The 21,501-nt window shown below is 39.6% G+C and overlaps 1 protein-coding gene across 1 annotated transcript; it reads left to right on the top strand.

The window, feature by feature from the left end:
- Positions 1 to 1,553: 1,553 nt before the first annotated feature.
- LOC131620188 (uncharacterized) lies at positions 1,554 to 20,833 on the top strand (the record flags this gene model as incomplete). Its single annotated transcript, XM_058891195.1, has 3 exons — positions 1,554 to 1,682; positions 18,203 to 18,814; positions 20,006 to 20,833. Coding segments are annotated over exons 1-3 (1,569 nt in total), but the record flags the coding sequence as incomplete, so codon positions are not given.
- Positions 20,834 to 21,501: the final 668 nt, after the last annotated feature.

The following is a 21,501-nucleotide window of genomic DNA, read 5'->3' as shown; positions in this document are numbered from 1 at the left end:
TTACAGGTTCCTCCTCCTCCCAATGCCCAAGCTCAAGGTCAGGCCACTGTGATTTCTGAAATCGTTGCTACAACAATTCCTGTTGTTCCTGCTGCTGCTACTAAGCAATGTATGCCTAATGGATATCCCTGGGGTATGCCTGAAGGTTATCTGTCTGTTCCTGAGATGACTCGTCCTTTGACTCCTGTCATGGTCAACACGTCTCCTATCGTTCATACTGGTCCTTTTGTCCCAGAGCCCATTTATGATGTTGCGCCAAGTGAAGGTTTGGGTATTCACGACAGAATGGATGGTTTCCAAGATCGGTTTGAAGAATTGCATAAAGAGATGAAAGCCCTGCAAGGGAAAGAGTTATTTGGAAAGAATGTGCATGATCTCTTCCTTGTTCCCAATGTGAAAGTACCTGCTAAGTTCAAGTTGCCTGAATTCGAGAAGTATAAGGGAAATTCCTGTCCACTCACACTGATGATCAGCGTCTGTTGATCCATTATTTCCAAGACAGTTTGACTGGAGATGCTTCTAAGTGGTATATAGGCCTCGATAGCACCCATATTCGCACTTTTAATGATTTAGCTAAGGCGTTTGTAAAGCAATACAAGTATAATGTGGACATGGCTCCTGATCGAGATCAGCTGCGAGCTATGATGCAGAAAGAGAAGGAATCCTTTAAGGAATATGCTCAGAGATGGCGTGAGGTTGCCGCCCAAGTAATTCCTCTGATGGAAGAGAAAGAGATGACTAAAATTCTCCTGAAGACTCTTGGCCCATTTTACTATGGAAAAATGATTGCAAGTGCTCCTGTAGACTTCATTGAAATGGTGGGTATGGGTGTTAGACTTGAAGAAGCTGTGCGAGAAGGTCGTCTGGTTTAGAATGACAATTCGTCTGGTGGTGCGAGGAAGTATGGTTCTTCTTTCCAAAAGAAGAAGGAATCAGATGCTAATGTTGTTTCTCATGGAAGGAATAGTCGATCCAGAAATCAACCTCAACAAGTGGCGTCAGTGACTCCCGTTGTGAATTCAGTGCCTGTAGCTCCTGTTAATCAACAACCAGCAAGGTGGAATCCGTATCCTCGAGTTAATTTTGATCCTATCCCCATGACATATACAGAATTGTATCCCGCTCTAATTCATAAGAAGTTGGTTCAACCAAGGTCACCGCCTCCTGTTCCAGAGAAACTCCCTTGGTGGTACAAAGCTGATGCCACTTGTGCTTTTCATCAGAATGCTCCTGGGCATGATTTAGAGAATTGTTGGCCTCTAAAGAATGAAGTTCAGAGATTGGTCCGTTCTGGTATGCTTTCCTTCCGTGATATTGGTCCAAAAGTGCAGAACAATCCATTACCGACTCATGAAGCGTCTGCTGTGAACATGGTGTATGGATGCCCTGGAAAGTATAAGATTTATCTTGTGGAACACATCAGAGGATCGTTGGTAGAGATGCACGCCACTCTGTGTGAATATAGTCATTATGAGCATAATCATGCTGCTTGTAGGATTTGTTCAGTCAATCCTCGAGGACGTTATATTGTGAGAAGAGATTTACAAGAAATGATGGATCAAAGGCTCATTGGGATTCTTAGAGACAGAGATGAAGATGATGTCAATGTGATTGAGCCATACTTTGAAATTCCAGAATGCATAGAGATTGGTTATTACGGAAAAGCTGCTGTAGAGCCTCTTGTGATATGTTTGCCTGGATCTGTACCTTATAGCTCTGACAAAGCTGTACCCTACCGATACAATGCCACCATGCTGGAAAGTGGAAAAGAAGTCGAGATTAAGCCTTTGTCTTCTGTTGAGAATATAGCAGATGTCAGTAGAGTGACTAGAAGTGGACGAGTTTTTACTCAGCCCCAAGCAGTTGTGGATGTCCAAAGGAATCCTACTCAAGTGCCTGTGAATATTAATATTGCGACAAAAGTGAATGATGGGTTGTCTTCAGGAAAGAAGATGGATGAGATTTTGAAGCTTATCAAGATGAGTGATTATAAGATTGTGGATCAGTTGCATCGTACTCCGTATAAGATCTCTATAATGGAACTATTGACGAGTTCTCTTGCTCATAGGGATTCTTTGATGAAGATACTTGATCAGACCTTTGTGGATCATGATGTGACGTTGGATCAGTTTAATGGGTTTGTGAGTAATATCACTGCATGTAACAATTTGAGCTTCAGTGATGAAGATTTGCCTGAGGAAGGAAGAAATCATAATTTGGCTCTGCACATCTCTGTCAGTTCCAAAGAGGACTCGATGTCTAATGTGTTGATGGATACTGGCTCATCGTTGAATGTCATGCCAAAATCCACTTTGCTAAGTTGTCTTATGGAGGCACACCAATGAGATTTAGCAATGTGATTGTGAAGGCTTTTGATGGATCGAAGAAGTCAGTGGTTGGGGAAGTTAACTTGCCCATTTGTGTTGGACCATTTGTCTTCACGATTACTTTATAAGTGATGGATATCTTTCCTGCATACAGTTGTTTGTTGGGACGCCCATGGATCCACGAAGCTGGAGCAGTTACTTCGACTCTTCACCAGAAGTTGAAATTTGTGAAAGATGGGAAGATGGTTGTCGTGAATGGAAAGCAAACAAACCCCTTGCAACTTCTCTTCTCATCCCTACCAAATTCACCAAAGCTCTCTTTTCTTTCATAAAGTTTGTGAGTCACATCTTGAACCTCCCAAACTTTGAGCTAAACCACCATCCATTTCACTCTTTTTTCTTCAATTGTTGAGAGATCAAGATTTGTGTTGGTGATTCTTGAAGTAGATCTAAATTTTGTTCAAGATTTGGTAATTTTCTTCATCTTTTTTCATCTATCATAATGTGATTCTTTTGTGCTTGTGTTTGATGCATCATTGATGCTATATTGGTCCTATTTGATGGTAAATTGATGGAAAATTCGTGCTCTAATTGATATGTGATCATAAGGTGTTTGAATGTTTGCCTAAATCAAGTTTCATAGTTCATAATGCTGTTTTTTTGAAAACTGTGCGCAGGAAATCGATTTCCTACAAAGGGAAATCGATTTCCACTCTGTTTTTTGCGCCAGATTTGAATTCTGCAGGCAGGAAATCGATTTCCTACAGAGGTAAATCGATTTCCAGTGAGGCAGAATGCTTGTTTTTGCTATTTTTGACTTGTTTTTGGTTCTAACTCTTCTTTTGATATTTTCTTCGAATCACAAATTAGAGGCCTAATTTCTCTCTAATTTCAATGGACTTAGGGCGTCGATAGGATGAGAATCCAAATCCGCAAAATAAAGTGATTGAAATTATGGATGAAAGGAGCTTTTAATGTGGTTCCATCTTTTATTTCTTTTTCTTTTGATCGATGAAAGTCTTAATACCTTGAGAATTCTTATGGATTCTTGGTGAAGACTAGATCGCTCCTTATTTTTCTTTTCGTGCGGTATTGCTTTCGGAGAGTGATCTATATATCGCTTCTCTCGCATGCATTAGCACATAAAGTTTTGACCAGCCTCGTTGTAGGGTGACTTCTACATAAGTCACTTGGCGATCTGCTTAACATAGCGCAATATTTCGTGTCCCGATCATAAAAAGATCAAATATGGAAGAGAATTGTATGCGGTTGATTTAAGACTTATGGAGATTTATCGCGTAGTCGCTATAATTTTATCAAGCTTCTGATAAATGTCCATTGAATTTAAATCCGAGAGCATCCTTCAGTCACCATTTATATTCATTACTAACTTTGATAACATACTTGACAAGTTTCAAGATGGTTATCTTTAACATCTAACAATTGACTTTAATTTCCGCAAGTTATTATACCGCTCTTTATATTTTGCTTTATGCTTTATCATTTCATCATATTTACATTCCGCTATTTTCTCTTTGTCCATTTGGACACTATGTTTATGATTCCGCTATTTTCTCTTTGTCCATTTGGACCATACTTAATTTTATGCTAAAACACTAATAATCAACAAAAATCTAAAAAACACATAAGGCTCTCTTTCGGACTATTGGTTACTATCCCGAGCATTTTGGAGATTTAGACTTATGGACTTAGTGCCTCTGGACCCTTATTCTGTTATTACTCTGTGATTGTTTTGTCTGTCTGGCATTGGATTGTTGTCTGTTTGTGAATGCAGGTATTTCCTTGAAAGTCCTTGATGGTTAATTCCAAGGCATTGAGATAAGGATTTTACCCGAAAACAGCCGTTACTCTGCCCGATTTTCGTCAGAATTTTAATGTGCTTAATGCAAAGTGGTGCTAAAGACAATAAGTTTATCTAGATCCCCAAGTGATAATGTGTTGGTATTAATAGTCCAAAGGATGGGAAATCTACCTTGACTCATAATGTCAAGTGTTGGCCTCTTCTTCGGTTAGACCGTTCTTTTCCTTAGCTTTTATTTTACGCAATAGGATAGCCTCTTCATCTCCTCCCACTTCTTAGATTTTCAAAATCTTCTCCCTTTTTCAAAAACCTTCTTATGTTTGTAAAATCTTTTCAAAACCTTTTCTTTAAAATATCTTTTGCCCTTAGTGGCTTTTCTTCAAAAGTTTAGACACGACTAATTGTCGAAACGAGTGGCGATACCCCACGATTTTGAAATTGATTGATATAATGAGATCTTTTCCGCGTGAGAGAGCTAGTGGCATACTCGTTGATTTTATCCGAGTTGGAGCCCTTCTTTCATTTGCGATGCAAAGAACTCGTTTGTTCTCATGCTCAAGATCAATGGCTGAGTATTTCTCTCCGACGATGATAAAGTGTTTATTCGTTTTAAAAATGTTTTCCCTTTTAAGCGGAACTACATTAGCTCTGACTTCTCCATTGCACCGAGGAGGTATGTAGGCACAAGGCTTAACGTCTTGCCGAGCTTATTTTAAAAATAAAACAAACCCTTTTCTAGCACACACGACACAGATTTTCAAAAAGGTTCCTGTGGAATACCATAGATATGAGGGGTGCTTAAAACCTTCCCCTTGTATAATCAACACCCGTACCTGAGATCTCTTTCTTGTTTTAAACTTTGGGTTTTACGTTCTTTTCCCTTTTCCTTTGGAAACAATAAAGTGCGGTGGCGATTTCAAACGAAATATTGAGTCGAGTCAATTCCATGGCTTTGATCTCAGATTTTCCCCACTACAGAAAAATGGGGACTTCACTGGGGATCCAGTTTTAAGTGTGTTAAGCCTAATTTTGTTTATCTGTGTGTTTTTTTATCTGTATATATTATTGTGTGCTTTGTTTGTTTTTTTCTTTTTTCTTTGGTGCTCGATGGTTCCTCTGTGATGAGATAAAGTTCTAACCCGAACTTTTGTGAGTAACTTGAGATAGGAGGTGGTAAGACCAATAGTCGCTTGTCAGGAGCAATCCTTACCATGAGCGTCATATGGTGGAACCCCAATCTGTGGAGGCCTCATGGAAGGTAGTAGATGTTGTTACGAACCATCGTAAGAACGCTATTACTTTCAATAGTGAGTGTCCGTAGAAGCTGAATGGCCTAGAACCCTTTTAACCCATCTAAGCCTTTTTAGGATGTAGTGCAGAAACAAGATCAAGTACCAATTTGAGCTTGTTGTCATGCGATACTATGCTCAGACGAGGTCTTTTTAAGCATATTATTGGCGCCCATGAGCAATTGTGCGTGCCGGTAATATCCGATAGAAGATTGAAAACTCTGGGAACCTTTGTAGAACCCGATTGGCAGGTACAAAATCCCTTAGAACACACCTTGTGGGATGGGTAGACCCATGGCTCCATGCTCGTGACGTCGAACCTTTGAACCTGGATTGTGTGATTTTGTGTGATTTGGTGTGATCTTGTGTGCTCTTGATTGTGGTTGATGCATAAACCATGCATTCATAAAAAATGTCTTTCACAAATGGTTTTCAAGGAACTTAGAGACTTTGTTTGTAAACATCACAGGTACCATGGATCAAAAGAGAAGCATCAAGAAGTACACTTTCAGGAATTCAAGTGCGAAAGAGTTGAAAGAGCTAGCAACTTTGGTTCCTAATCTTGACAACTTCAAAAACTGTTATGGGAAATTGATCTCTATCTTGAAGACCAAAATGGAAAAGGGGATTCTTGAGACTCTTGTGCAGTTTTATGACCCGGTTTATCATTGTTTCACCTTTTCGGATTATCAGCTTATGCCCACTTTGGAGGAGTATTCTTATTGGATCGGTTAGCTAGTTACGAATGATATACCGTTTAGTGGTCTGGAGAAAGAGCCTCAGGTTGATGAGATAGCAGAGCTTCTTCAGTTGAAGATATCAGATGTGAAAGCAAATATGACCAAAAAAGGAGGAATAGGGGGTTGACTTCTAAGTTCTTGAATGGAAAGGCTTCTATGTTGGCTAGTAAAGGAAGTATGATTGCTTTTGAGACATTTTTGGCCTTGCTCATCTATGGTTTGATACTCTTTCCCAACATTGACAACTTTGTCGATGTTAATGCTATTCGGATCTTCATGATTGGGAATCCTGTGCCTACTTTGCTTGGGGATACTTATCATTCCATTCACCATAGGACTGATAAGAAAGGTGGACTTATCAACTGTTGCACTCCTTTGCTCTATAAGTGGTTTATTTCGCACTTACCTCAGACTAAGAATTTCTTGAGCAATCCTGATGGTCTCTCATGGTCTCAGAAGATCATGCCTCTTACTAATGGGAATATCCATTGCTATAATCCTGCTTATGACATTGGTGAGATTATTGATAGTCGTGGAGAATTCCCTAATGTACCTCTTCTTGGTATACAAAGAGGAATTACCTACAATCCCATTCTTGCAAGGCGTCAATTTTGTTACCCCATGAAGGAGCGACCCGCTAGTATTCTTGTGTCAGGAATCTTCTATCTTAATCAGGATGGAGATTCGGATATGAGAAATCGGTTTGTGCGTGCTTGGCACCATATTGATAGGAAGAGACATTTGGGAAAGAAACAATGTTTTGCTCTCAAAGACTATACTGATTGGGTTCAAGCTAGAGCTCACACCTTTCAGATGCCTTATTTACTTGAGGAGCCTTCTCTACTCATTACTCCACCATTGTCTTTCACTATTCCCATCGAGAGTAGTGAAGAGCACCTAGAGCTCGTGGCTAAGTTGAGATCGGAAAGAGATGCTTGGGAGAAGAAGTTTCATGCTTCAGAAATTGAGAATAAAGAGTTGAAGATACATTTGAAAGAAAGGGATGAAATGCTTTATATCCAAGATGGTTGGTTGTTGGAAAAGGATGATCAGATCCGTTGTCAGGAAGAGCTACTTCAACAACATGGTGAAAAGAGGAAGAGACAACAAGAGGATTTATTTTCCTCTGGTAGTCATGAAGATTCAGTTGCATGGAAGGAAGTTGCCGATAAGCTGATGGTCGAGAAGACTCATTTGAAGGCCTATTATAAAGATGAATTGGAGAAGCTCCGTAGGAAGCTGCAGAGAGGAGTTAGATCTTCTTCAGAAGTGTTCCCTCCTAGTTTTTAGCTTTTCCGTTGTTTCGTAATTTTGGATCTTTGATTCCTTTTGTAAGCTTTTCCATTCTTAATGAAAGAATGATGTTATGTTTTATGTTGTTTTTGCTAATGTTTACAATTAATGTCTTAAAGATCCTTGAAAACCAATAAAAATCATTCGCACTACATTTCATGCATCATTCTGCATTTTGGTCTTGCTTCCGAGAGTATTCCCGAGGTCTTATTCAGTGTTCTTCATACAGAATCAAGCTGTCTCACCGGTATAACACTCGAGCTAACTGCAAGAAGAAGATGGAAGGTCTTGAACAGGAGAATCGTGAGCTACGAGAAAAGGTTGTTACTTTGAGATCTGGTGTGGAGCGTCTCATTGCTCTGGTTGAGACATTGATGGCTACTCAGAAGAATCAGAATCAGGTTCCTCCTCCCAATACCCAAGCTCAGGGTCAGGCTACTGTGATTTCTAAAATTGCTGCTACAACAATTCCTGCGGTTCCTGTTGGTGCTACTCAGCAACGTATGCCTAATGGATATCCCTGGGGTATGCCTGAAGGTTATCTATCTGTTCCTGAGATGACCCGTCCTTTGACTCCTGTTATGGTCAACACGTCTCCTATTGTTCATACTGGTCCTTTTGTCCCAGAGCCGATTTATGATGCTGCGCCAAGTGAAGGTTTGGGTATCCATGACAGAATGGATGGTTTCCAAGATCAGTTTGAAGAACTGCAGAAAGAGATGAAAGCCCTGCGTGGGAAATAACTGTTTGGAAAGAATGTGCATGACCTCTGCCTTGTTCCCAATGTGAAAGTACCTGCTAAGTTCAAGTTGCCTGAATTCGAGAAGTATAAAGGAAATTCCTGTCCTCAGGAACATTTGGTGATATATGTAAGGAAGATGTCCACTCACACCGATGATCAACGTCTGTTGATCCAATATTTCCAAGATAGTTTGACTGGAGCTGCTTCAAAGTGGTATATGGGCCTTCATAGCACCCATATTCGCACTTTTAATGACTTAGCTGAGGCGTTTGTGAAACAATATAAGTATAATGTGGACATGGCTCCTGATCGAGATCAACTACGAGTCATGATGCAGAAAGAGAAGGAATCCTTTAAGGAATATGCTCAGGGATGGCGTGAGGATGCCGCCCAAGTGATTCCTCTGATGGAAGAGAAAGAGATGACTAAGATTTTCCTGAAAACTCTTGGCCCGTTTTATTATGATAAAATGATTGCGAGTGCTCCTGTACACTTCACTAAAATGGTGGGTATGGGTGTTAGACTGGAAGTAGCTGTGCGAGAAGGTCGTCTGGTTTAGAATAAAAATCCGTCTGGTGGTGCAAAGAAGTATGGTTCTTCTTTCCATAAGAAGAAGGAATCATATGCTAATGCTGTTTCTCATGGGAGGAATAGTCGATCCAGAAATCAACCTCAACAAGTGGCATCAATGACTCCTGTTGTGAATTCAGTGCCTGTAGCTCCTGTTAATCAACAACCAGCGAGGCGGAATCCGTATCCTCAAATTAATTTTGATTCAATCCCCATGACATACACTGAACTGTATCCTGCTCTAATTCATAAGAAGTTGGTTCAACCAAGGTTGCCTCCTCCCGTTCTAGAGAAACTCCCTTGGTGGTATAAAGCTGATGCCACTTGTGCTTTTCATCAGAATGCTACTGGGCATGACTTAGAGAATTGTTGACCGCTGAAGAACGAAGTTCAGAGATTGATGCGTTCTGGAATGCTTTCTTTCCGTGATATTGGTCCAAATGTGCAGAATAATCCATTGCCGACTCATGAAGCATCTACTGTGAACATGGTGCATGGATGCCCTGGAAAGTATAAGATTTATCGCGTGGAACACATCAGAGGATCATTGGTGGAGATGCATGCCGCTCTGTGTGAATATAGTCATTATGAGCATAATCATGCTGCTTGTAGGATTTGCCCAGTCAATCCTCGAGGATGTTACGTTGTGTGAAGAGACTTACAAGAGATGATAGATCAAAGGCTAATTGAGATTCTGAGGGACAGAGATGAAGATGATGTCAATGTGATCGAGCCGTACTTTGAAATTCCGGAATGTGTAGAAATTGGTTATTATGGAAAAGCTGCTGTAGAACCTCTTGTGATATGTCTGCCTGGATCTGTACCTTATAGCTCTGATAAAGCTTTACCCTACAGATACAATGCCACCATGCTTGAACATGGAAAAGAAGTTGGGATTAAGCCTCTGTCTTCTGTTGAGATTAAGCCTCTGTCTTTTGTTGAGAATATAGCAGATGTTAGTAGGGTGACTAGAAGTGGACGAGTTTTTACTCAGCCCCAAGCAGTTGTGGATGTCTAGAGGAATCCTACTCAAGTGCCTGTGAACGATGAGACAAGAATTAATGATGGGTCGTCTTCAATAAAGGAAATGGATGAGATTTTGAAGCTTATCAAGATGAGTGTGTCATACCCCAATTTTTGACCTAAGATACCACCTCATATCATTGCATATGCATCATTTGCATCTCTAACAAATTGCATAGCTTGTGTTTGCTACTTGTGACTCAGCAGGATTTAATCTGGAAATCACTCATCAGTACAAATACCAATCAATTAGGGTTTTGTTCTCCCTTCATCTCAAATGAATCATCTTCATCAATAATCAACATTTGGTCCTCAGAGATTCATTTCAACAAGCTCAACAACTTTGAGTCGACTGAATTAGGGTTTTGACTGAAGACAGCACACTCCTGACTTTTACTCAGAATTTGACATAATGACTTGGGACATGACCTCAAGACCCCAAGTACATCATTTTGACCTAATCCATTGGCTCATAACATCTCCTACACAAAGATTGATCAGACAAATCCTCAGATCAGAGTTTTGAACTATCAGGGACTGAAATCAGGGATCACATTTGGGAAACCCTAAAAACCCCCAGGAAGTCAATCAAAGGTTTCAATCATCCTCAAATAATCCCTATGACAATATCCAATGGAAATTGCATCTCAATTCAAGGTCCACAGTCATCAATTTCATCAGGTCGACAATTAGGGTTTTTTGACCTAATTCACTGAACAACTGACTTTTTAACCAGGACATGGTGTCACAACTCAAACCATGGCTCAATAACCTCTAATGCTTCAATGAGATCCATTCATACCATTCATATGGTGAGGATAACCTGTTTCATTTGAAATCTCCAGAAACGCGATTCGTCTGAAAAAGTCAACTGTACAAGAACACCTTTGACTTTTGGGAATTTTGGTCAACCATGACTTTTGAAGTTTTAAATCATCAATATATGATATGAGAAGTCATTTGATCAAGAAAAATCAAGAAAATCAATCAAGAATCAAAAAGTCAAAAGTTTGACTTTCATACTTAGAAAATTTTCTAAGTGTTTTTCATGGTTTTTTCCAAACTTTGGAGGGGAATAACTCAAAATTTCACCTACAAACTGAAAAAAACTTCCAACATGAAAGTTGTAGATTTTGATCCAATAAACAACTTTGACACATATAAATTTTTTCCATAAGATCAACCATTTAAGAGATATGGAGCTTCAAAGTTGGCATCTTATGAAAATTTCACTTAAAACTTCATTTTCTTCAAAGTTCATGGATCTTTTTCACCCATTTCCTTAAAGGTCTTGAAGAAACTTTCAACTAGGGTTTTGAAGTGTGTAACATGAGCTTTCCAAAATGTCCAAGAGCATGAAAAAATATGGAGTGTAGCTATGGTTTTGAATTATGCATTTAGTGATCATTTTCACTTGAATTTTCACCATTTTTCACTAAGTTTCAAGACTACATGACCTATAATCCAAGCAATGATGCAAAGAGGCAATAATTGAAGATATTTTCTCTGATTTGAGATCAGAATGGAAGAGGATAAGAAGCTTGAGTTTTAACCATGGTTTGGTCACTTTTAACCATTTGCATTTAATGTGAAAGATTCCATTTTATCTCTTAAGCCAAATCATCATTTCTTTGATCAACTTGCAAAGCTCTTCATTCAGAATCCTTGGCCTATAAATAGAGGTTCAAATCACTCTTCAAATCACACCAAAACCTCACAATTATAGGTTTTCTTTCTTCTTTCTTGAATTACAAGTCATGTGTTTCAAAGTGAGGTAGAAAACTCAACCTCCAAACCTTGCAAGTTCTGAACAAAGTGATGCTTCCCACAACTTCTAAATGTCAAATGTGATGTGTTTGAATCACTCATACACCCAAAAACACCTCAAATCTCAGAATCACTACCTCACTTCTATAATTGCATATATTGAACCTTATCATGCCAAAATCCATACCAAGCCATATCTGTCCAAACTAACACTCCTAACACCATCCATATACTTCATATGAATGATCCAAACACTCACCAGCAATCTGAAACACCTCCATCTTCAAATTCGATTCATACTTGAAGCAACTGCAGTTCGGGTACCACAGCTTAGCACAGATGAATTCATATGGTTCCAAGCATCCAGACACCTTCCATAATCATCATTGAAGCTATCCAGATTGATACAAAGCATCTGTAACACTTATATTGAAGAATCAAATCTCCAGTTTGGCCGTTTTTGAAGGTAAGTCACTTGAACTTCAAACTCTATCATACATGCATCATAAATGGAAAACTGCCATGCCATCTTGTTTCTGCATATGTATGGATCATTAACCCTCAATCAATTGCAACTTATCATGCACACACACGATTTCAGATTGAAACTCAAAATTAGGGTTCTTCGTGTTCATCAGAAAATTGATAGCCTTAGAGATAAAATAAATGCAATTAAATGATACCATCATGTTCCTGGTGAAAAATCGAGCAAGATAGGCTATTCACTCGATCCAAACAATTCAGTTTTCAGAATTTTCAAATTTGAATTGGGTTTGTGTTCTTGGCGCCAGATTTTGAAACTGAAATTAGAAATTGATTCAAAAATATAATTGATTCGTTGCAAATACTAAACAGACCACGCGCGTGGTCCAGTTGGTCATGTTTTTGAGTGGTGAGCGTGAGGTTGTGGGTTCAAACCCTTGTGGAGACAAAACCAATTTTTTTAGTCCCTATTTTCTTTGATTTTCTTCACAACTTCAATTAATTATTTAACTAACCAAATTAACTCATTTTTTATTCATTTTTTGCATACCTCTCACTTAATATATATATTTTAAGAATATCAAAAAAAATCATCAAAAAATATTTATTTGATACATTTTTTAATAGTTTTAAAATGACTTGTTTTTAAGTAATTTTAATACTTTTAAATATTATTTTTCATTTGATTTTCAAAGTTAATCATTTGTAAATACTTTTTGAAGCAAACCCTAATCATCTAAATGTTAATTGAAGACAATCTTTTTGTTTATCTTGATTAATTTGACTTCTTTCAAAATTCAAATCGTTTTAAAAACGAGCGATCGCGGTTCTTTTCAAAAACAATGAACCATTTCTTTTTGAAACTATTGATTAAATCTTTTTAATTGATCAATTGATTTTCAAAACGATGTGGGGCCTCTCGAATATTAGAGAGTATAAGTCCCTTTTCTTTTTCTTTGTACATTTTTTTTAACAGAAAACTTTTTCAAACCAAAACCTTCACAGTTTTTAACGCCAAATCTTTCAACTCTTTTTCAAAACCATCCACCCTGTTTTATGAAAATAAAACAGGGGCCTCTCGAATATTAGAGAGTATAAGACCCACTCCTTTTTTCTACAGTTTTTCTTTGTACAGAAAACTCTTTCAAAACAATACTTTTCAAACTGTTTTCAAAACAACAAACAACGCGTCTGTAAATAAACAATCAACCATGTTTTTTTTGTAAATATAACATGGGCCTCCATGTAGGTATAAGTCCCAAGTCCCTTTTGTACATACCCACTCTAGTACATGAAATTAGGTATTTCATTGTACGCCTTTTGTACATATCTCAATCTGTTTTTTAACTTTGAATAACAAACCAAAAACGAAGGTTTCTTTAAATCTTCCCAAAAATATACCATGGGCCTCCATGTAGGTATAAGTCCCAAGCCCTTTGTAAATACCTGTTTACATAGCTTTGAATAAATTCAAGTGGACCTCTCCCCGAGTGTGAGTCCCGAGCCCTATGTATACAAATGGATCATGCTTACAGGTATATTTCCTTCATAAACTCCATTATATACACACACTTTGTCATATATGTATAACTGTTCATATTTGTTCATGTACTTGTTCATATTTGTTCGTACTTGTTCATACTTGTGATTGTGTTATATGCTTATTCAACTTAGTACAACACTAGGTTCCCCATAGCCTCCTATTGGGCTTCGTGCAAAGAATCTCCACTAGTTTAGGTTAGGACATAGAGTATGGTTTCCCGGTGAAATCGCTCTAAGAGCTCAAACCAACTATACCATGCCTCCCCTTGGGCTTTGTACAAACGAGTGACCCTCCCATAGCCTCCTCTTGGGCTTACAATGCAAGGACCCTGGATTGTCCCTCCCATAGCCTCCTCTTGGGCTTACAATGCAAGGACCCTCGGATAGCCTCCTCTTGGGCTTCGTACAAGGACCCACGGGCTTCTTATAAGCATCCCCAATATCAAAACCAAATACCCTAGGAGATTAGACATTTTTCATCTCTATGCTAGGAGTATCTCTTATATATCATCACAAACAATCAATCAATCAAACTTCTTTTTTTGCCACAAGGCTGGCTAATCAATCAAACTGTTTTACCACCGTACTGGATGATTAATCAAAGTTTTTGTCACAAGGCTGACTTCATTGAAACTTTTGCCACGAGGCTGGCTGATTAATCAAAGTTTTTGTCACAAGGCTGACTTCATTGAAACTTTTGCCACAAGGCTGGTTAAACAAACAAAAACATCTTTATCATTCTAAGCACCCTAAGTGGCATGGCCCCGGGCTTATAATGAAAAGATTTTCAAACAAATCAAACAGATGTATGTGATGATATAGATTAGATACATCTAGCATTTAGACGACATTTGTCTATTTTCCTTTGCTTCCACTAGCATAAGTGGGAACTACGATTGCTCTGACTTTCTCAACATCCCTTTGAGAATACGTAGGCACAAGGTCGATCCTTGGCGAGCAAAACAAAACAAAAAAAACATTCAAACCTTAGCACCCGTAGACCCCGAGCTACAGATGCTCTGATTCCCTCTAAGGGATATGTATGCAGAGGATCGCGATGATCTTTGCGAGCATAATCAAACAAACACCTTAGGTCCCACCTCTTTCTCGCAAGAACCTCCACCACAACAAGAATGGAATAAACAAAGCAAAGAAACCTATAGAGTACTATAGATACGTTGGGTGCTAATACCTTCCCTTCGTATAACCAACCCTCTTACCCAAGATCTCTCCCCCCACTTTTAGGTTATTGCAGCTTTTTTCCTTTTCCTCCTTTGGAAATAATAAAAAGTTTGGTCGATACAAAAGAAAAATCATTTTTTTTTGAGCACTCGAGCCCAAAGAAGGCATCAGGTGTCTCATCCACAAAAAAGAGGAACAAAACGATTTTTCGCCTGCGACAGAAAAATGGCGACTTCACTGGGGACCATCTTTTTATTATTTCCAAAGGAAGGGTTAATTCTATTTGCTTTATTTTTCATTTCATTTTTTGTTATATGTGTGGTTCTTTGGTTCTGTTACTTGTGTGGTTCTGTTACAAGTGATACATTATGGACAAATCCTAACCCGGATTAAGTACACATAAGAAATTAGGTGGAGGGTATAGTCATGTGCAGGCGCACGTGAGAATCCTTCCGCTCAGTGGAGGTTCCTTGTTTGTAATATATGTTTAGCGAGTTAATTGCGAAGACATTGTTGCTTTCATTGAACTGTAGAAGCTGAGAGACCGTAGAACCCCAACCCATCCTGGCCTTATTAGGTTGTGGTGCAGAAACTATTCAGGTGAAGACTTGGATTAGTTGTCATGCGGAGAACCACACTCAGACGAGTTTTTCTTGAGAATATTGCTGGCTCATGAGTTTAATTGTGGAAAGCCGGTAATATCCGAAAGAAAAATGTAGACTCTGACGTATCAGTAGAACATATTGTACAGGTGATTAACTAGAACTATCCCATATTTGGTCCTCTGACCTCATGCTCGTGACGCTGGACCTTTGAACCTGTGTGTACCATGTTTGTGTTACCATGTTTGTGTTGCCATGTTTACAGTACCATGTTTGCGTTACCATGTTCGCTTTACCATGTTTGAATATGTGGCATCCATGCATCCATGCATTCATACATTCATTAAAAAACCCATCTTTTTCCATAAAAACATGATTTTTTCCAAACAATTAGAGAATTTTCTTTGCAAACATTATAGGATTAGGTTATGGAGTGGGTAAAAAGGCATACCAAGAGGTACGGTTTCAAAGAGCCTAATGTGGAAAGACTGAAAGAGTTAGCGTCTTTTGTACAAGACCCTTCTGATTTTAGGAAAAGCCATGGAAAGCTTTTGCCTATCTTGAACACTCATGTTGATGAAGGACTTCTCAAAACTCTGGTTCAGTTTTATGATCCTGTCTACCGGTGTTTTACCTTTCCAGATTATCAGTTGGTACCAACCTTGGAAGAATATGCCAATCTTTTGGGTATTCCTGTGTCTGACAAAATACCTTTCAATGGTTTGGAAGCCATTCCTAAGTCACCAGTCATTGCAACAGGTACCCACTTGAAGAAATCTGAAATAGAGAGTAATTGGACTACCAAAGGAAACCTTCCAGGTTTGCCTTCACAGTTTCTAATAAAGAGAGCCTTTGATTTCATCGAGACTGGTAGCATGATAGCTTTTGAAGCTGTACTAGCCTTGCTCATCTATGGGTTGGTTCTGTTTCCCAATATCGACGACTTTGTTGATATCAATGCCATAAAGGTCTTTTTGAATGGAAATCCCGTTCCGGCTCTGCTTGGTGACATGTATTTCTCTGTCCATCATAGGAATCACCAAGGTGGTGGAATTATTGTATGTTGTGCACCTCTGTTGTTCAAATGGATTGTTTCACACTTACCTAAGTCTCCCATTTTCACGGAAAACCGGGAAGGTTTACGTTGGTCTCAAAGACTTATGTCTCTTACTAATAATGATATTCAGTGGTATACCTTGGCTCGCTGCGGTACAGAAACTGTTGAAAGTTGTGGAGAATTCGCCAACGTACCCCTCATTGGTACACAAGGAGGAATTAACTACAATCCGGTCCTAGCCCGACGACAACTCGGGTATGCAAATTCAACAAAACCCATTGGCCCTACAGTGGAAAGCTACTTCTATCAGGAAGGAAATGATCCTCAAGGGTTGAAGACAAAAATGGTGAAAGCCTGGTACGACATCCGATGGAAAGAAAAAGGTGAGATAAAGAACTGTATTGCTACGAACGCCTATACCTGTTGGGTGAAGAAAAGAGCAAGGGAGTTTCAAATGCCTTATGATTATGAAAAACCCATGTTCCCTGTGGTACCTCAACGACCCAACATTCCTGCTATGGAGGAATACCAAGACACTCTGACCAAGATGAGGATAGAAAAAGACGCTTGGAAAGAAAAATTTCGAAAAACTGATGTGGAAAACAGAAAGTTGAAGAAACAAGTGAAAGAACATGAAGAAACTCTCTATTATCAGGATGGATGGCTCATGAACAAAGATGAGAAGATCCGTCGGAAAGATGCCGCAATCAGAAGATACATCAAAGAAAGCAAGAAAAAGCTTGAAGGCTCAACAAGCAACGCTCCAACTCCTGACAATTGGAAGAATGTGGTTGACAAGCTTAGAGCTGAAAAGGCCGAGTTGAAAGCTTACTATGGGAAAGAAATCATGAAGCTCAAGCTGCACAACGCATTTGGTTCTTCGTCTGATGAAGATGTTTAGGATTTGTTTAGATTTTCATGTATCATTTGATTCTGTAAGGAGCTACGCTCCAATGTTGTAACATTTCCCATTATTTCAATAAAAGGATTGTTTGTGTTCAAATGTTTGCAAGGAAATAATCTTTAAAATGTTTGGAAAGATCATAAATTTTCTTTTTGCATACATCAGTCTGCATATCGAGTCTGTTGTATAGAGTCTTATCTTTTGGATCTTTCTCCATTAGATCGTCAAGCTGTCGCGTCTCAAAGTTTCTCGACCGCGCTCGCAATCAGATCACAGATACAATACTCGTTCAAGCAGAAGAAGAGTAATGGAACACTCTGAACAAGAGAATATTGAGCTTCGTGGTACAGTGACCACCCTTCAGGAAAAGTTGGAAAGTCTCACTACTCTGGTTGACTCCTTAATGGCCGCACAGAATCAGCCGCCGCCACCCAACAGTCAAGCAACGGTAACATCTGAAGTCACTACTCCAGTTTCTACAGTTGCATTCAACATTCCATCTTTCTCTATGCCAGAAGGTTGGGGCCCGCCTTTCAGTTTTGGTACAGGTTTCCGCCATAATTTCTCTGGGGTTCAAACGGCTACAACTGAAGCGCCTGCTGCACAAGGTTCGGCGTTTACTCCAAATCAGGGGGTAACTTTTTCTCAAGTCACTATGGCACTTTCTCAACCCACTATGACGGTTCCGACTCCTATGGTTCACACTGTTCCTTACGGAGACAATGAGATTTATCATGATCAAGGTGATAGCACAAATCCTCGTAATCTTGTGGAAGATCTCCAAGAACAATTCAACAAGATTCAACTAGAAGTCAAAGCTATTCGTGGCAAAGATTTGTTTGGAAAGAATGCCCAGGAGCTATGTTTGGTTCCCAGTGTGCAAATACCTGCTAAATTCAAGGTCCCAGACTTTGAGAAGTACAAAGGTAGTTCTTGTCCACAAAGTCATCTCGTGATGTACGCCAGAAAGATGTCTACTTATGCAGATAATCATCAGTTGCTTATCCATTACTTTCAAGACAGTTTGACTGGTGCCGCACTGAAGTGGTACACAGGCTTGGATAGCACTAATATTCGGACTTTCAATGACCTAGGTGAGGCCTTTGTCCGACAATACAAATATAACTCGGATATGGCTCCAGACAGAGATCAGCTTCGGTCCATGGCTCAGAAAGACCATGAAGCTTTCAAAGAGTATGCCCAACGATGGAGAGAAACTGCTGCTCAGATTAATCCACCGTTAAAAGAGAAAGAGATGACAAAGATCTTCTTGAATACTCTCAGTCCATTTTATTATGAACGCATGATTGCTAGTGCTCCAAGTGATTTCACCGAAATGGTAAACATGGGGATGCGTCTAGAAGAAGGAGTCCGAACCGGACGTCTGACTAAAGAAGGTGGATCTTCAAGCGGAACCAAAAAGTTCGGAAGTGGTTTCCCAAAGAAGAAAGAACAAAGTGTTGACATGGTATCCCAAGGAAAGTCAAGAGGAAATGTCAGTCGTCAACAACAGGTTTCTGCTATTGCGCCAGTCGTTAATACCGCACCGAATCCGGGATTTACCCCGCAGTTTCAACAACAACAGCCTCGACAACAGGCTCAGCAGTTGAACAATAATCAGAATCGTGTACAAAGAGCTCCACAGTTTGATCCGATTCCAATGACCTATACAGAATTGTACCCTGCTTTGATTGAAAAAGGCCTCGTTCAAACTAGAGCACCACCACCAGTACCTGAGAGACTCCCATGGTGGTACAAAGCTGAGGTCTCATGCCCTTATCATCAAGGAGCACCTGGCCATGATCTTGAGCATTGCATAGCTTTGAAATATGAAGTTCAGAGGTTGGTTAGATCTAATCTTCTCTCTTTCAGAAATTTGAATCCAAATGTGCAAGCAAATCCGCTGCCCAATCATGGAGGGCATGTTGTAAACATGGTATATGGATGTCCTGGCCAATACCGAGTCTATAATATCAACTTCTCAAGAGCAGATTTGGTACAAATGCACGCTACTCTTTGTCGGGGGCAGAATTTTCGCCAGCATCAATACGGTTCCTGTAGAATATGTTGTGTGGATCCTCACGGGTGTTCGATTGTGAGAAGAGATCTCCAAGTTTTGCTAGATAATGGTACTATTGAGATCTACAGAAATAGGGATGAAAATGAAGTTAACATGATAGGATGTTATCCGCATGAGCTTTTAGTCTCAGATATCAACTCGGAAATGCCTAAAGTTAACGTCATCGTTCCTCATTTCAACATGCCCGAACGCATGGAAGTTACTTACAACAAGCCGAAGGTTCCAATTGCTCCTTTGATCATTTGTCTACCTGGTTCTGTTCCTTATGACTCTAACAAGGCAGTTCCATACAATTACAATGCAACAATGATAAAGGACGGACAAGAAGTTCCTTTACCAACTCTCTCATCTGTCGAAAACATCGCTGATGTGAGTCGAGTAACAAGAAGTGGACGTGTGTATACTCCACTACCTCCAAAGCAGCCTGTTGCTCCTGCGACCGAACAAAATCATGTCAATATTCCAGTGGGAAATCCTGTGGAAACTCCTGTCAGTAATACAAACACTGATGTTGGTCAGTCCAGTGGAACCAATGTCAATCCTGATTTTGATGAAATTTTGAAGCTTATCAAAAGAAGTGAATACAAGATTGTGGATCAGCTTATGCAGACTCCTTCAAAAATCTCAATACTTTCATTACTGTTGAATTCAGAAGCCCACAGAGAAGCCCTGATGAAGGTCTTAGATCAAGCTTTTGTGGATCATGATGTGACTGTTGATCACTTTGATGGGATAATAGCTAACATAACAGCTTGCAACAATTTAAGCTTCTGTGATGAAGAACTCCCCGAGGAGGGTAAAAATCACAATCTTGCTTTGCACATTTCTATGAACTGTCAGTCAGACTCTTTGTCCAATGTGTTAGTAGACACCGGATCTTCCTTGAATGTTATGCCAAAGACGACTTTTGCTCGCTTGTCTTACCAAGGAATGCCTATGAAGTTCAGTGGTGTAGTTGTCAAAGCATTTGATGGATCGCGAAAATCGGTTATTGGCGAAGTCAACCTTCCCATGACAATTGGTCCACATACATTCCAAATCACCTTCCAGGTCATGGACATACAAGCTGCTTATAGCTGTCTGTTAGGACGACCATGGATTCATGAAGCAGGGGCAGTAACTTCTACGCTCCATCAAAAGTTAAAGTTTGTAACAAATGGAAAATTGGTAACAATAAGTGGAGAACAAGCCTTGATGGTGAGCCATTTATCCAATTTCTCTTTCATCGGTGCTGATGATGTGGAAGGAACTCCGTTCCAAGGTCTCTCTTTAGAAGACGAATCTTCCAAGAAGAAAGCATCAATCTCTTCTTACAAAGAGGCAGTAAAAGTAGTGAAAGATGGAACTACCACTGGCTGGGGGCAAGTTGTGATCCCTACCAAAAATGAAACCAGAGCAGGTCTCGGATGTTCACCAACATTCTCAAACTGCACCAAGAAGGATGAAACCCTTCGTCCGATCAAAGAAACGTTCCATAGTGGAGGGTTCCTTAACCCAATTCCTCAAGAGGTTAATGTCCTTATCGAAGAATGCATTGAAGAAGGTTTACCCGATACTGAAGAAGAATGGAAATGTTATCTCAATGACTCGGGATACATATCTCAGGAAGAACCATATCCTCCGTCAGAGAAAACAAGTGCTAAAGAAATTCCGCCTATTCCTGCAGAAATTTGGGACACCTTGGGACAACCAAGTGGAAAATTTGATTATATGGTGAAATATTCTGCACCTGAAAGTTACAAGATTGCGATTGAGGATATCCAACCAACTGGATGGGGAGATTCCTGTGAATATCATAGTCAACCAGAAGAGGCTTATCAGCCCTGTCAATTTTCTCAGCAGCCTGAAATTACTGACTTCAACGCATCTACCAAGATTAACAATCCTGAAGATGGTTATTATCACATAAATGCCATTTTTGAAGATGAAGGGGAAGATGGTCCCGCAACTGACTCGGAAAGTGTCGCTGACAATGAGTCTCTTCATCCTGAAGACTGGGAAATACATCCTGAAAATTCTGAAGATTGTGACTCATCTTATGCTCTTCAAGAAGTAGAAGAAGACCGTTTCAACTCTAC

The sequence above is a fragment of the Vicia villosa genome, linkage group LG7, assembly GCF_029867415.1.
Source record: "Vicia villosa cultivar HV-30 ecotype Madison, WI linkage group LG7, Vvil1.0, whole genome shotgun sequence".
Taxonomy (NCBI): Eukaryota; Viridiplantae; Streptophyta; class Magnoliopsida; order Fabales; family Fabaceae; genus Vicia; species Vicia villosa.
The sequence above is the reverse complement of the archived record's forward strand: the minus strand, read 5'-3'. Positions and strand labels throughout refer to the sequence as shown.